This window comes from Mya arenaria, chromosome 6, assembly GCF_026914265.1.
Source record: "Mya arenaria isolate MELC-2E11 chromosome 6, ASM2691426v1".
NCBI classification, from domain to species: Eukaryota; Metazoa; Mollusca; class Bivalvia; order Myida; family Myidae; genus Mya; species Mya arenaria.
Genome location: NC_069127.1, coordinates 50,157,797 through 50,172,654, shown reverse-complemented (window position 1 = coordinate 50,172,654; position 14,858 = coordinate 50,157,797). Strand labels below are relative to the sequence as shown.

The 14,858-nt window shown below is 37.4% G+C and overlaps 1 protein-coding gene across 1 annotated transcript in view; it reads right to left on the bottom strand.

The window, feature by feature from the left end:
• LOC128236852 (organic cation transporter protein-like) overlaps positions 1-14,858 on the bottom strand; it is a 29,815-nt gene extending 14,957 nt beyond the window's left edge. The window contains exons 1-7 of the mRNA XM_052951974.1: positions 14,301-14,858; positions 12,495-12,738; positions 12,169-12,272; positions 6,962-7,116; positions 6,427-6,595; positions 1,328-1,543; positions 841-1,067 (exon numbers count right to left, since the gene is read on the bottom strand). Coding sequence (XP_052807934.1) covers positions 841-1,067; positions 1,328-1,543; positions 6,427-6,595; positions 6,962-7,116; positions 12,169-12,272; positions 12,495-12,738; positions 14,301-14,443 — 1,258 coding nt within the window. The 5' untranslated portion in view covers positions 14,444-14,858. The remainder of the gene's footprint in view (positions 1-840; positions 1,068-1,327; positions 1,544-6,426; positions 6,596-6,961; positions 7,117-12,168; positions 12,273-12,494; positions 12,739-14,300) is intronic.

The window sequence follows — 14,858 nt, the reverse complement described above, 5'->3', positions numbered from 1 at the left end:
TCAAAGACTCACTAGCACTCCCAAATAACGCGTTGATCCAATACTTACTAGGACTTCCTAATAACGCGGTGATCCAATACTCAGTAGGACTCCCTCATAACGCATTGATCCTATACTCACTAGGACTTCCTATTAACGCGTTGATCAAATACTCAGTAGGACTCCCTAATAACGCGTTGATCCAATACTCACTAGCATTCCGTAATAACGCGTTGATCAAAGACTCACTAGCACTCCCAAATAACGCGTTGATCCAATACTTACTAGGACTTCCTAATAACGCGGTGATCCAATACTCAGTAGGACTCCCTCATAACGCGTTGATCCTATACTCACTAGGACTTCCTATTAACGCGTTGATCAAATACTCAGTAGGACTCCGTAACAACGCTTTGATCCAATACTCACTAGGACCCCCTCATAACGCGTTGATCCAATACTCAGAAGGACTCCCTGATAACTCGTTGATCCTATACTCACTAGGACTCCCTAATAACTCGTTGATCCAATACTCACTAGCACTCCCTGATAACGCGTTGATCCAATACTCACTAGGACTCCCTTATAACGCGTGGATCCAATACTCAGAAGGACTCCCTGATAACCCGTTGATCCTATACTCACTAGGACTCCCTAATAACTCGTTGATCCTATACTCACTAGCACTCCCTGATAACCCGTTGATCCAATACTCACTAGGACTCCCTTATAACGCGTTGATCCAATACTCACTAGGACTCCCTTATACCGCGTGGATCCAATACTCACTAGGACTCCCTGATAACCCATTGATCCTATACTCACTAGGACTCCCTAATAACTCGTTGATCCAATACTCACTAGGACTTCCTAATAGTGCGGTCGGTATCGTTGACAGGCAGGCCACTCCGCCAGCGATCATGGTACCAGCGTTAGACCATCGCCGCCCCAATCTGTCTAGTATCAGCATGGCGAACATGACCCCCGGGATTTCCACCAGACCCATGAGGAAAAAATTCAGGTAGAAATTCCCTCCTATGTTTCCAGCGTTCATGGTCACTCCGTAATAAGTCATGCTGACCACCATCCTGAAGTAAATCATCATCATCATCATCATCATCATCATCATCATCATCATCATCATCATCGTTGTCATCATCATCGTTGTCGTCGTCGTCGTCGCCATCATCGTTGTCGTCGTTGTCTTTGTCGTCATCATCATCATAGTCATCATCATCATAGTCATCATCATCATCATCATCATCATCATCATCAACATCATCATCATCACATCATCAACATCATCATCATCAACATCATCATCATCATCATCAACCTAATAACTTACCAAGTGAAGCACAATATCAACCATCTTCGCAGAAGCACGGGGCTCCTAAGCACGTGCCACATGTTGCCTTGGTTACTTGACAGAGATGTGCCGGTGATGTAACTGACGTCGTCAGGAGCCTGTCGGCTGTTCACCTTGGCGGCAGTCTGAATTATCTTGAGAGCTTCTTTTTTCCGCGATTTACTGATAAGCCAACGTGGGGATTCCGGGATGATCCTGATGACAAAGTAAGGCAACATTATTTTAAAATGGACGCGAATCGACTACTTTAAGAACGCGTGTAGCTATTTAACAATACACAAATTACACAGAGTGGTACGCTAGCTTCCCCCCAATAGAAAATAAACGTTTGAAGAATGTTAGAATCGTAAAAAAACATATCCATAAAGAACAAGCGTGTTTGTTAGAATTGAAGAAAGTAAATCATTCGTTAATTCACCAACTTAATTGACTTGTTTGATTGGCGCGATAAATTTACTTGTTCCTAAATCAATCTATGTGAACTTTCGAGACATCGGATGTCCCTAAAGATGGCTAGGATGTGTTTTATTTATATCAATGATGGTGGAAAGTCTGTCTTCTGATATTATTAATACATACAGTCGAACCCCGTTCGCTTGAACTCCTAGGGATCGGCGAAAATACTTCGAGCTTCGGGAAATTCGAGCCAAGCGGGAATGCTTATATCAAAATCGAGCCAACGAGGAAATCGAGCCAAGCGATTTCGAGCCAACGGGTTTTAACTGAATACATTTATTATTACCATTTAACCAGCACTGTTTTGCCGTCGACTTTTAAATTTATTAATACAAACTCATGTGACAATACATGACACGATAGCTTGCGCATATAAATCATATACATTATACATACTAACATAAATATAACCATCAAAGTATTTATGTATTGTCCACGGGCAAAGTTACATATGTTCAGGGAAGTCGAACTAGTATGTATTGAAGGAGAATAAACACTGTATATAGGTTTAAACATCCATCATCTTCCAATGAAACCCTGTGGGCGAGTTGATAAAGTGTCGGTTTTCTAAAAAAAGAGACTGTACCGGCGTTGGTTTGCTTGCCACTAAAACCGGGTTAATTTATAATTCAATTGTATTTGTTTCTACAATTTCGTTTTTAAACAATAAGATAATTGTAATATTAATGTTTTAAAGATGCATTGCCGTTAAATAAAAATGGGTCTAAAAATCGTTGTCATAAATTTAAAGTGGCACTCTTATTCAAATCAATAAATATACATGTATAACAAACATACATTTTAAGTGATCAACCTTTAAATACTTACTAACTAATGCAGTTATGGAAAATGTTAATTACTGATAACAAGATTGTAACCGTGTATTTATTAGCTGTAAACGCAGAACATATTAAATGATAGAAGAATGCTAAAATATTTACTTTGATCTTCTATCGTTTCATAAGGGAGAAATACCGTGTTTTATGTAACTTATTAACAAATTAAACTCGGTATACTTCATAAGTACCATTGTTTTCGACATTTATTAATCCTTCTTGGTATATTAAAATAATTGTATTAATTATGGTAAATCTTTTTTGGGAGTAAGAGTGCATCTTTAACGCTGCTTAAGACAGCTCTAGAACGACGGTAAAGTTACAGGCAGAATATATAGCATAAATTTCTAACAATAGTTTTATTGAAAAGCAGCTTATACCGGGTGGAAAGCCCCTTTCCAATCGTAACAACTCGGCTTTCTGGAAAGCCTCGATTTATACACATTTGTAGGATAATGGCCGAGGTGTTCTCATTGGAAGCCAGACGTATTGGCCCCTTACCAAATCGACCCCTTGTTGAAATATGAGACCTGAATATGTTTTGTGTGAAAACCTTTACAAATAATTATTATTCACTAGAGACTTCGAAGAAAATCAGTAAGGGGTCGAAAAGTCTCGATTCAGTATGTATAAGGGGCCGACATATCTCGGGGCCGATTTGGTAGGTGGCCGATTTGGTAAGGGGTCGATATATCTCACTACCTTCCGATTGGCTCCTTAACTGTTTGAGTTGAAACACCTCCGATAACTCGGGCTACGTCATGCAGATATATTTACACGGAATTTAAATATTATTACTGTTGCATGCTACAAAGGCAATAACGCTTCGGCTTTTTCAATGACAAAAACGAAATAAAACGCAAAGCCTAGATATTTACGATCTTTAGCCGTTCTATCCTTATTTTAACTGGGCCCTAAACTTTTCAGTTTATATAACAGAACCGATAAGCACAAACCTACACTTATTTTAAAAAGACTGGTTGCACGAACACTTCGCAAAAATAGTGTTAATATTTCTTAGCGTTTTTTTGAGAAATTTAACAATTTAACTTTTTATCCCCATTTTACCGTTGTAAAGCTAAATATACAACGTTCACAGCATCAAATAATTACACGTGTTTTCGCGAAAGTGTTTGTGCATCTAAGTGCAGTTAATTAAGTGCAGTTATGTGTCATGAATAGTCTATTACGACTTTCTCAGGTATCGAGTAATCCACGTGTGTAGGTATGCGCCTGACACGTCATTTTTTTAAACATTTTTTTTCTGTACTGTTTCGAAGCCTACTCTTTTTCATGAAAGTATTGTAACGTGCGAGCCTTACAAACACCAACAGATCCCTTCAAAGAAACACACGTTCGACCCTGAAGGGCTCCGCTGGTCTTTACATACAGTAAATTCTCAATCCACACAGAACCCGGGATTTGCTAATTTGCATATTACCAACCAAGTAAACATACGTACTATGAACGTACTTCCGTTTATAACGGAATGTTATACCATGAACGCACATCCGCCGCCTACAGCGGACCGTTACATTACATCGAACGCACATCCCCCGCCTACAGCGGACCGCACATCAGCCGCCTACAGCGGACCGTTACATTATTATGACCGCACGTCCGCCGCCTACAGCGGACCGTTACGTTACAGTATAATTGACAGTAATATGCGTCTATTGGAATTTTCTAGCATTCGACGATAAATTCATTTATTGGACAGGCATTTCAGATATTTAAATTAGTTCTACCATATTAAATGCTTCTACCGTTTATTTGGTATTTGGCATCATAAAAAATGAGGAAATTGTGCACCCTCGTTTATTGTCAGTATGTTCCAAACATTCTTACCAACATGATTTCCTTTGCATATCTTTCGGTGCACATTCGCTGAAGTACAGTATATTTACGATCTTACATTGAAACAAACAGTTATCCTTCATTTATCTCGCCAATGGTTGTTATAAAGGCAATGGTCGGTTACCGAACACTATTTATTCGACTTACTAACTCGTCCCTACGAATAAGTTATCTCTAAAGCGTGACCACGACGTTACTATACCGTCACCAAGACTAAGTAACGTCGTGGCTACGACTTATTAACTCGTTCCCAAGACGGGATTTGTCGTGACCACGCCTTTGAGATAACTTAGTCGTGAGAACGAGATAGTCAGTCGTTGCCACGACAAAACTCAGTCATGGCAACGAGATAGTTATGAGATAGTAAGTCGTATCCATGAAATAACTAAGTCTTGGGAACGAGTAAGAAAGTCGTGACCACGAGATAGTTATGAGATAGTAAGTCGTATCCATGAAATAACTAAGTCCTGGGAACGAGTAAGAAAGTCGTGACCACGAGATAGTTATGAGATAGTAAGTCGTAGCCATGAAATAACTAAGTCCTGGGAACGAGTAAGAAAGTCGTGACTACGAGATAGTTATGAGATAGAAAGTCGTATCCATGAAATAACTAAGTCCTGGGAACGAGTAAGAAAGTCGTGACCACGAGATAGTTATGAGATAGTAAGTCGTATCCATGAAATAACTAAGTCCTGGGAACGAGTAAGAAAGTCGTGACTACGAGATAGTTATGAGATAGTAAGTCGTATCCATGAAATAACTAAGTCCTGGGAACGAGTAAGAAAGTCGTGACCACGAGATAGTTATGAGATAGTAAGTCGTATCCATGAAATAACTAAGTCCTGGGAACGAGTAAGAAAGTCGTGACCACGAGATAGTTATGAGATAGTAAGTCGTATCCATGAAATAACTAAGTCCTGGGAACGAGTAAGAAAGTCGTGACCACGAGATAGTTATGAGATAGTAAGTCGTATCCATGAAATAACTAAGTCCTGGGAACGAGTAAGAAAGTCGTGACCACGAGATAGTTATGAGATAGTAAGTCGTATCCATGAAATAACTAAGTCCTGGGAACGAGTCATGACCACAACATTAAAATGGCACTTCTGTAGCACCGTATTTGTACTATTTACAATCAAAACCAAAACGTTCACAAAATGAAATCAAAGCCCTGACGGTGCTAAAGGGGCGATTGCAGTGTTAAGAAAAACATGCTTTCAACGTAAATGTAAAATATATGAACTGTTGAACGCCGGTTTGAACAAACTGGTGGCAAATAAATGACATGAAGTAGTTAAACAGTAATTTTGATAAAATTAACTGAGTTGACAAGTATGAGATAACTCTATAAATGTTTATTGATTTATGGATCTATTTCCGCCAAAATCGAATTCCCCATGTTCTTAGTAGCTTTCAACAAACTGTAATCAATGTTAAACTCCATTGTAGATGGCCGTGTTTGACCGTAGCCAGGTAGAGACTCACTAGCAATCATGACGCAGTAATTATATATACTCACTTTCCCTTTAAACGCGATTATTAACATATTAAGTTTCTTAATAACGCGTCGGTCAAATAATGGGCAATTGATAGACTAAGACATTTAGAGCAAGATCCACATGGCATGTCCGTGATCAGGAGGGAAAGTCACTTATGAAAATACTCATTTGTATCCCTTATAACGAAGTCGTCAAGAAATAGCGCTGCCTAACAACGTGATGGTAAAGTGATTGCGGTCCTTTATAACGCGGTGGTCAAGAAAAAGAGCGTTGGTCAAGCAATTGTGCTTCCTTATAACGCGGTGGTCAAGTAACCGCGCTTCCTTATTACGTTTTGGTCATGCAATGGTCAAGTAACCGAGCGCCCTTATAACGCGCAGGTCAAGTAATTGCGCTCCCTAATAAAGCGGCAAGATGGAACTTCACTTACCACCAAAACGACAGATAGAACACCATGGGTATTGCAATGGCAAGATTTGTCCACTGCCAGGACCGGATCAGGTAGGCCATGAGCGCCAGAAAGCAGGTCCCGATCGGGAAGAATATCTCAACCAGCATTCCGGTCCATAGACGTTTTTCGGGGCCAACCATCTCCATGCCTATCGAAATTTAAAAAAAAATGTTACATATGAAAATACGAGTATTTTCTAAGTAAAAATTAGATGGCATGAATTAAAATCTTAATGATTAAGGATGGGCAGAAAAAGCGTAGCGAATTCAGGTCGTCTTACTGACTTAGAATACAACCACATTGGTTGACACATTGTCAACGCAAAATCTGATGCAGGGGCGGTGTATCGTTGTGGTTGTAGGTTGTATTCTAAATAAACGTTGAAATCGTTGATCGTATTAAGTCCGTTTATTACATGTGTTTTAATCCTTACAATCGTAAAAATGTTAGAACATTTCGAAATGAAATACTATGTAGAAAAAAAGACTAATTTCAAATTTACTAATGTTCTTACTATGTATGGTTATTGATGTAAACCCTCCCATTGCGCATGCTCCAATAAAGAACTGCCCAGTTGCAAACGTGTAAAATCCGGGCGAGAACGTGACGGCGACGGCGAATACAAACGTTAACGAAAAACATAGGCACGTGTTGAAAGTACGTCCAAACCTGAAATGGGAAAAAGAAACTATTTATTTTATGAACTTGTAACAGTTTCACTGTTTTACAAGATCATTCGGAACGATACAAATTGGATTCAGAAACTGCATAATCCAGCGTCAACGTATTCGCTCGTTGCGCTTCAACTTTAAGACGTTACGAAATCAAACACTATTTTTGCATATCTTGAAGCGTATTTTCGAAATGTAACCAATACGAATCCTTCATACACGCGTCGTTTCGCCTTTCGCTTAATGTACCGTTGCCAATTAAGCACTAACACAAAAGCATGATATTTCAAGAATCTGTTTATAGTCTAGTCATATTGTGACAACATTTTTCCAAAGTGTGCACTTTTGGTTAAAATTATGAAACTTTGCCTGTTGACACATATGCATGTTGAGGTAAAATAGCTCAGGACCCACTTAAATTTCGTCCAAGATGGGTGCCAAAACCCAAGATGGCCGCCATCACCCTTAATATTATAAAGAGGAACTGTCATAAATAAATATTAGTTTAATTATAAGCTTTCTGGTGATTTATAGCGATTTATCAGTGAAATAAAATGATATTTCACTGTTTCAAACAGTGAAATAGCATTCTGATAGTTTTCACTTCCAAATCAAACGTCAGCGCGCACAGGGTTGGGATCAATTTCAACTGCGTCATTTCCCAAATGACGTAACGTCCGCATGCAATTAGGTGCACTTTTCTGCATAACTACAATTAAATGTCATGTTATATACTTTTGTCAGTTTGAGGCATTTTATGAAAAGAAAAGAAAAATGAATTTTATTTATCTATTTGGACTGTCTTTGAGACTCAGCATGTGCTATCAAAATGTAATGCTTGAATTTCAAATACATTAAATTATAAAAGCTATCGCACTCCTATTTTAGCTGATACTTTGGAAGTTATCAATTTCAAACACATTCTTGATCATCATTTTAAGAATGAAAAAAACAAACGTAAATGCGTGCAGTTTAAATGTATGTATGTACAGGATAACATTTGTTTTCTCTTAAAATACTGCAACATAATATCGCTTGGTGAAGAAGAGTTGTATTAAGTACAGATACCGATATATTCCGTGAATAATAGTATAAGCTTCATCATTATGTCTAATGTTCTTTTCAACACATACTAATGGCATCTTATTAAAAAAAAATCAATGTTATCAAATACCATATAAACTAGTCCAAAAATTACCAGAGGTAAAATTTGCACACGTTGCAATAAAAACGCAGCATATCGTAATGAATAGATGATACAACTGTTTCATAATGTACTTCATACTGACATGCATGTACACTACTACGCATTTCAAAATCAATGTCATTATCATTTGAATGTCAAAATGCAAATATGACCAATATCGACAGCGCTATTAATTTTTATTATATACCCATCATAAATCCACACGCAATACCGATGATATCGCAAAAAAAACGGTAGTCCGTATTCCACTAGTGCAATACGACCGTATTCCACTCTTGTGACGTTATGTCATAACAAGAATCGTTGCGCGATGTTAAAATGACATCATAAAACAAAATGGTGAGTCGTTAAAATGACATTTGTTATGAAAACATGTGGCTTTTAAGTGATCTAACCAGTAATGTATATAATAAAAGGGTTATTAGTACTGCGTTTTGATCCGGAATGTCGTATTCTACTCTCGTGGATTTTTGCAGATTTTGATTTTATTCGGCTTCCGCCTCGTAAAATCCGAATCTGCAAAAATCCACTCGAGTCGAATACAACCTCCCGGATCAAAGCGCAGTACTAATAACCATCTTTTGTTTTCGTTTTATTTGAAAAAGTCATAACATTAATAAAATCACAAAACAGTTTTAATCATAGTTCATCTCTAGCGCATCCAATCACAGTGGCTTGATGACAAAGGCTCATTAAAGTCCCAATAAAAAAATTCAACCAGCCAAAATTATATTTTACAGTAATAGGGTATTTTTTTTTCAAATCTCATTTTATGTTTATGGCAATGTATTATATTGATGATATACATGTTCAAGTATGTATAAAATATAATTTTGGCTGGTTGAATTTTATTGTGACTTTAATGAGTCTTTGTCATCAAGCCACTGTGCATCCAATGGTAAACAAGCTACATATTAAATGTTTATGTGAGTATTTAGAAAGCCAAAATACATTTTTATACTTTAACCTTGAAATGGCCATGACCTTCAGGTAGTAAATGCAGCATGTTAATTTAAGGTTCATTGGGAACATGAGCAAAATACATTGAAATATTATGTCTCTATTTATTTAAATGTGTAATATATCGAGAGAAAGAAAATACTCAATTAGAAATTTATGGGGGCCATCTTAAATGCCATTTTGGATTTTTTGGTCCTCATTAAAAAGATTACACGAAAATAAGTTCAAAGCTTATGCAATACTGTAACACATTAATTGCTTTGTAATAAGCATCAACATAATAAAAAAAGGGTTCTTGCCCTTGAAATCGATAAATAAGTATTTTTTTCAGGGAAATTATGGTTGCCAGGGCAATATAATCTTGTTTTGGGGAATATTTGTATGAACTTCATAAAATAGTTTACTTTCAACATCTTAATATCATAAACATCACAAAACAAGGCATGTATTAAGCTGACCGTTAATACCACAACTATATATTAACATTAATATGGTAATGGCGGCGATCTTGAATTTGGGCGGCCATATTGGATGAATCCAGGGTGGGTCCTGCGCTTTTTTACAATCTTATTTATATTTTCTGCAATCGACCAAGTTTCAAAATTTTTACCAAATGTGCAACTTTTTTTTACAATATCACCCGTCTAATATAGCTTTGGCCAAAAATAAATAATAAAAAACCTTGTTCCTGTGACAGGCCTGAAAAAGGGTCGGTAGGACGGAAATTTTTATTATTCTTATAGTATGATACCAGTATATTACATTTATGTATGAGTCTTAACTTCATGTTAGCGTTAGTCATTTGTATTTGTTTGTTATCCAGTCTCATTTAAGTGTCTCTATTTTGGGAGCTAATTCATTTTACACTCCATAAAATTACAATTTGGGTTCATATTTCAATTGATAATTTTAAAGGAATATACATCATCAGGTATCGGACTTGAACCAACGTCGGCGACGACCGCCGGATCATTTATTTAGCAATTCAACATTGGTGCGATCGATAAGGTTGTTCATTTAATGTCACATAGAATATATATTCGCTTGTATCCATCGAACTTTCGTGAGGTCATATAAAGAAGGCAATAAAATATCCAACCATTTTATAAACTGGTCAAGCCATTCATTTAGACAGTGTTCTCGATGGAAACTTTTGATAATTTTGAGTGAGCGTTTATGCAGTTATCAGCAATTTTCATGGCGTTTAAAGTCAACAGACCCTCGAATTTGGAGATGTGTCTATAAATGGATAACTTGTTTGTTTATAGCTTGCACTTTAGCTTGACCTTATACCAGGACCTGATACCAGGTTAAAAAGGCCATACAAGTCCTCGTACACTCTAGATAGCACAAAATATAATCGCAATTATAGTGATAAGCCAGTAACAAAATGTTACTCTTTAATTCACCCCGTTTATATGACAAAAATTACCCGGGGGTTGCAGATTTTTCAAACGGTTTTACACAAAATGAACAGCTAAAACACTGGGCTTGCATGTGGGTATTTTCTACCGGATGCGTGGTGATGAAAATAATATACGAATAATGGATTCAAAGAAATTAAAGGAAGGATTGTTTAAAGGCCTAGTTTAAGCCTTCTATAAGTGACCGTCCCCCCCCCCCCCCCCCCAAAAAAAAAAAAACAACAACAACAACCACAACAAACTACAAAAACTGTGTATAGTACACAACCTCTGTTTATTAATCTTAATCTACGTGCCTTGATCCCTCTTATCAGATCTCTGATCTGAGTATCCTGCTGTGCAGTTTTGGAATTTTATTATAGAAATGGACCCTAAGCCACTAAATGAATACACAGGACCCTACTTTGACATCAGTGCAATTAGCAGGAGATGCACAGCAGGGGATTATCATGCAAAACATTCCTTAAACTAGACATCTAAATTTGCTGTTGAATACCGCCCTTAATATTTCTATAAAGAGGATCAACTAGTGTATATGCAGGTATTTTAACAGGTACCGTTTGTACAAATAAAAACATGTCCATGCAAATTGAACCGTGCCCGCAGAATGGATTTCACTCTATTGCGAGGGTAAACAATCTCACCCCCAAACTTTACAATTATGTCGCTGGTATATTGATCGAGTGTTTGTTTAAAGTAATTCATCGCTCTTATATGAATATTTAATACACAATCAGAGCATAAAGCATTATAAAACGATTGAAACGTGCGCAAATTAAAACAAAGGTATTTGATATTTAGACTTGTCTTGAATAGCTAATATTTCACTTAATGTTACACGCCCCCCCCCCCCCCCCCCAACCCCTCTCCCTCCCCTCGCCCGGTTGGCAACGTGCTGATAGTCGCATTGATTTAAAAAAACGTATTCAAATGTCAATTTAAAGCTGCACTCTCACAGATTGTTAGTTTTGACACTTTGTAAAAACGTTGTCTCAGATCCGGCTGATGCCTTCAATTCAGTCATGTAAGATAATTCGCAATAGAACTAATTTCAAATGTTTGGTATAACTGCACTTAAAAAATCATTTTTTAAACGCCTTTTGCCATTAAACATCGGTTTTCTAACTTATGTTGAACTGCGATTTGATCTTTGTCAGCAGTCCTTTATCACTGGTTTCCAGACATTGACGCAAAATTGGCTCATTCAAAGACAAAAAATATCAAAAGTTGTCAAAACAATCTGTGAGAGAGCAGCTAAGTAATTTCATTCTACCTAGTAACCGACATGTTCAGTGAGTTTTTGTACTCTTGGCCGTAGGCCGTTATTGATGTGTCTGACGGTTGCACGCGGTATTTTATCTCACTCTGTGATCATAATCCTGTCAGGAACATTCCTACTGGCAGACATGAATATGTCATTTAGGCATTCACACGTATGTACATGTATATGTTAGTCTACCTGTCTGAAATTAGGCCAGAAATGAGCGATCCTGCGAACACGCCGACAAAAAAGAACATCTGGATGTGAGACGTCTTCAATGCGTCCTCGCAAACAATGTTGTTCTGAAAAAAAGCATCTTCATACCAACACGGAAATAATCTGTTTTTGTAAAATGGTATATTTCTGAGTCTGATTACATGTATGTGTTAAAATGCTCTAAATCTAAGTATGAAAATAATCAAATTACGGCTTACTTAACCTATTGCTAGATAAACTGTTTTAGAATATTGAAATAAAGCCCTGCTCGAACTTCTGTATTTCTTTAATATTATTATTCAACGCACCACAGACGTAAACGTATCGTAGAAAACGCTTTTGTCGTAAACCCATTCGCTGCATTTGACCAGTCTCGTATTATCAAGTTGACTGTAACCTTCAAGTGACGTAACATTTGTGACGTCATATACTTGGCATTTGTCGTATACAAGTAGTGGGTCGTCTGAGGGAGGGATTGTGAAGTTGATCAGTCTGGCATGGCGTTCGTCTTGGACTTCAAACGTGTCATTTTCGTAAAGTGGTATTTTACACCTGCAAAAGTGAAGATCACTTTGTTTACGTAATAGTTGGAAGACATGAAGTAAAATATTAATGATCAAGAATGGGCGGAGTGAGCATAGAGAAAGAGCCCTTCTTATTCATTTAGATTTTACTTCAGGTCATCTAACTGACTCAAAATACAACTTCATTGGCTGACATATTGGCAACGCAAAATCTGACACTACTATTAACACCCTCCAAAGTTGAAATTCATAATGAGTTTAAGATTAGTACGTTAATGAAAGCCTATCTGCCATTTCATTGGCTGAAAATGTAAGTTGTATTCTAATGTCACTTAGACAGTTTTGTTTATGAATGCAAATGTTTTGGACATAGAAATGGACTGTGTTGAGGAAAAAACGTGCAACCAATACCTGTAATCGAACTTTGGACAATTAACACGAATTCTTGTACACACTTATTCAAATGATTTCGAAAAAGAACAGAGATAGAACGCCTTAATATTATCCTTAAGATGCTCCATTTAATAAACATTAAGTACATGTAGCTTCATCATAAAGCCATACAGAATTGATTATATGTTTAGTCCCATGTTTCAATTTCAAAACCTACCAACCCAGTACAAAGTGGTATTCTCTTTACAACAAATGCACCAACTACCTGTTTTCACCCGTGAAAATAATAAAGAACGCATCAAATAATACGTAAGGTGAATACAGGGATTATAGTTGCTAGATTTTCATCACCGCTCGTCCTCTTTTTTCAGCCGCCCCCTAAATTTTAATGAGATTAAAAATGTTGAACTAACGTTTGTATTTGTGTATCTGTCCGGTACTGACCGGGAACGGCGTATAACATTCACATGTAAAAAATGGAGAATTGTTACGATCGTGTTCTTGGTTCATCTAGAAACTCATGTATATTGTTCCTTATAAAAAGAGGGCATGACCACACATTCAAAGGTCAAACAGTTTTTTTAAGACAAACTTAGGAATAAAATAAATGCCCCCGCGCCTCCAATTATTTTTTTGGATTAAAATCTAGCAATTATTTACATTGGCCTTAAGTTCCGTACATCGGGAAAATAGGAATTATCCTGTAAATAATTGCTATTTTAATTATCAAGCTACAGAAAAATCCCATCTCTTTTTTATCATTTAGAACTGGTAAAGTATTATACGTTTTCATGATTTTAAACCTGAATCCCTGAAAGCCCGATGACGCTAAACATAGAAATAATATGGCATGGCCTTTCCAAGGAGAATAATGTTTTCAAACCAAAACCACATGTTTTACATGCCGCGTGCATGCGCCTGTGCACATGCGCATTACAACACGTGCCACGTGCATGAGGCTGTGCACATGCGCATTGCAACACGTGCCACGTGCATGCGACTGTGCGCATGCGCATTACAACACGTGCCACGTGCATGCGGCTGTGCACATTCGCATTTGCATGACGATGTGCACAAGCGCATTAAACACGTGCCACGTGCATGCCGCTGTGCACATGTGTATTGCAACATGTGCCACGTACATGTGGCTAAACCAAGCGTGTTAACTGTATACAGTATGCTTTAAAGACCACGTACCTATGTTTGGGCGTATTCAGCACGACGTAGGCTACAAACATGAGCGCCCCAACACTCATGCACGGGAAAGCCAACATGGAATACACCCGCTTTTGGTAGAACCCAAAACTTCCAATCTGTTGAAGGATTTCGTCGTAATGCATTTTTCCAACGTTTTCTTCTTTCTTTTCGGTAAAATTAGTTTTATCACTTATCCAAGCGCGTTTTTGATATCAACGAATACCTCGATTGCTTTTTGCACAGTTTTGTCACTTACGCAATCACCTTTTATAATATCCACGACTTTATTATGTCGCCGATAATTTGAATCAGATTGATTTCTGTCATTTACTAAATATTCCGTTTCACTATTACGCATGCGTATTCTCCAGGCACGCGTAAGTGTACATCATTCAGTTATCTAATCTAATGCGCACACAAACGAAGTTCTATATGCTTTTATTTTTTGATTCAGAAAATTGCACGTGTCCCTAATTTCAGACAACGTGTTTCCTTTCGGCGCTGTTATCCTCTTATTTACTCAGAGTTATTTCCATCACTGGTTTGTTCGTGCCAAAA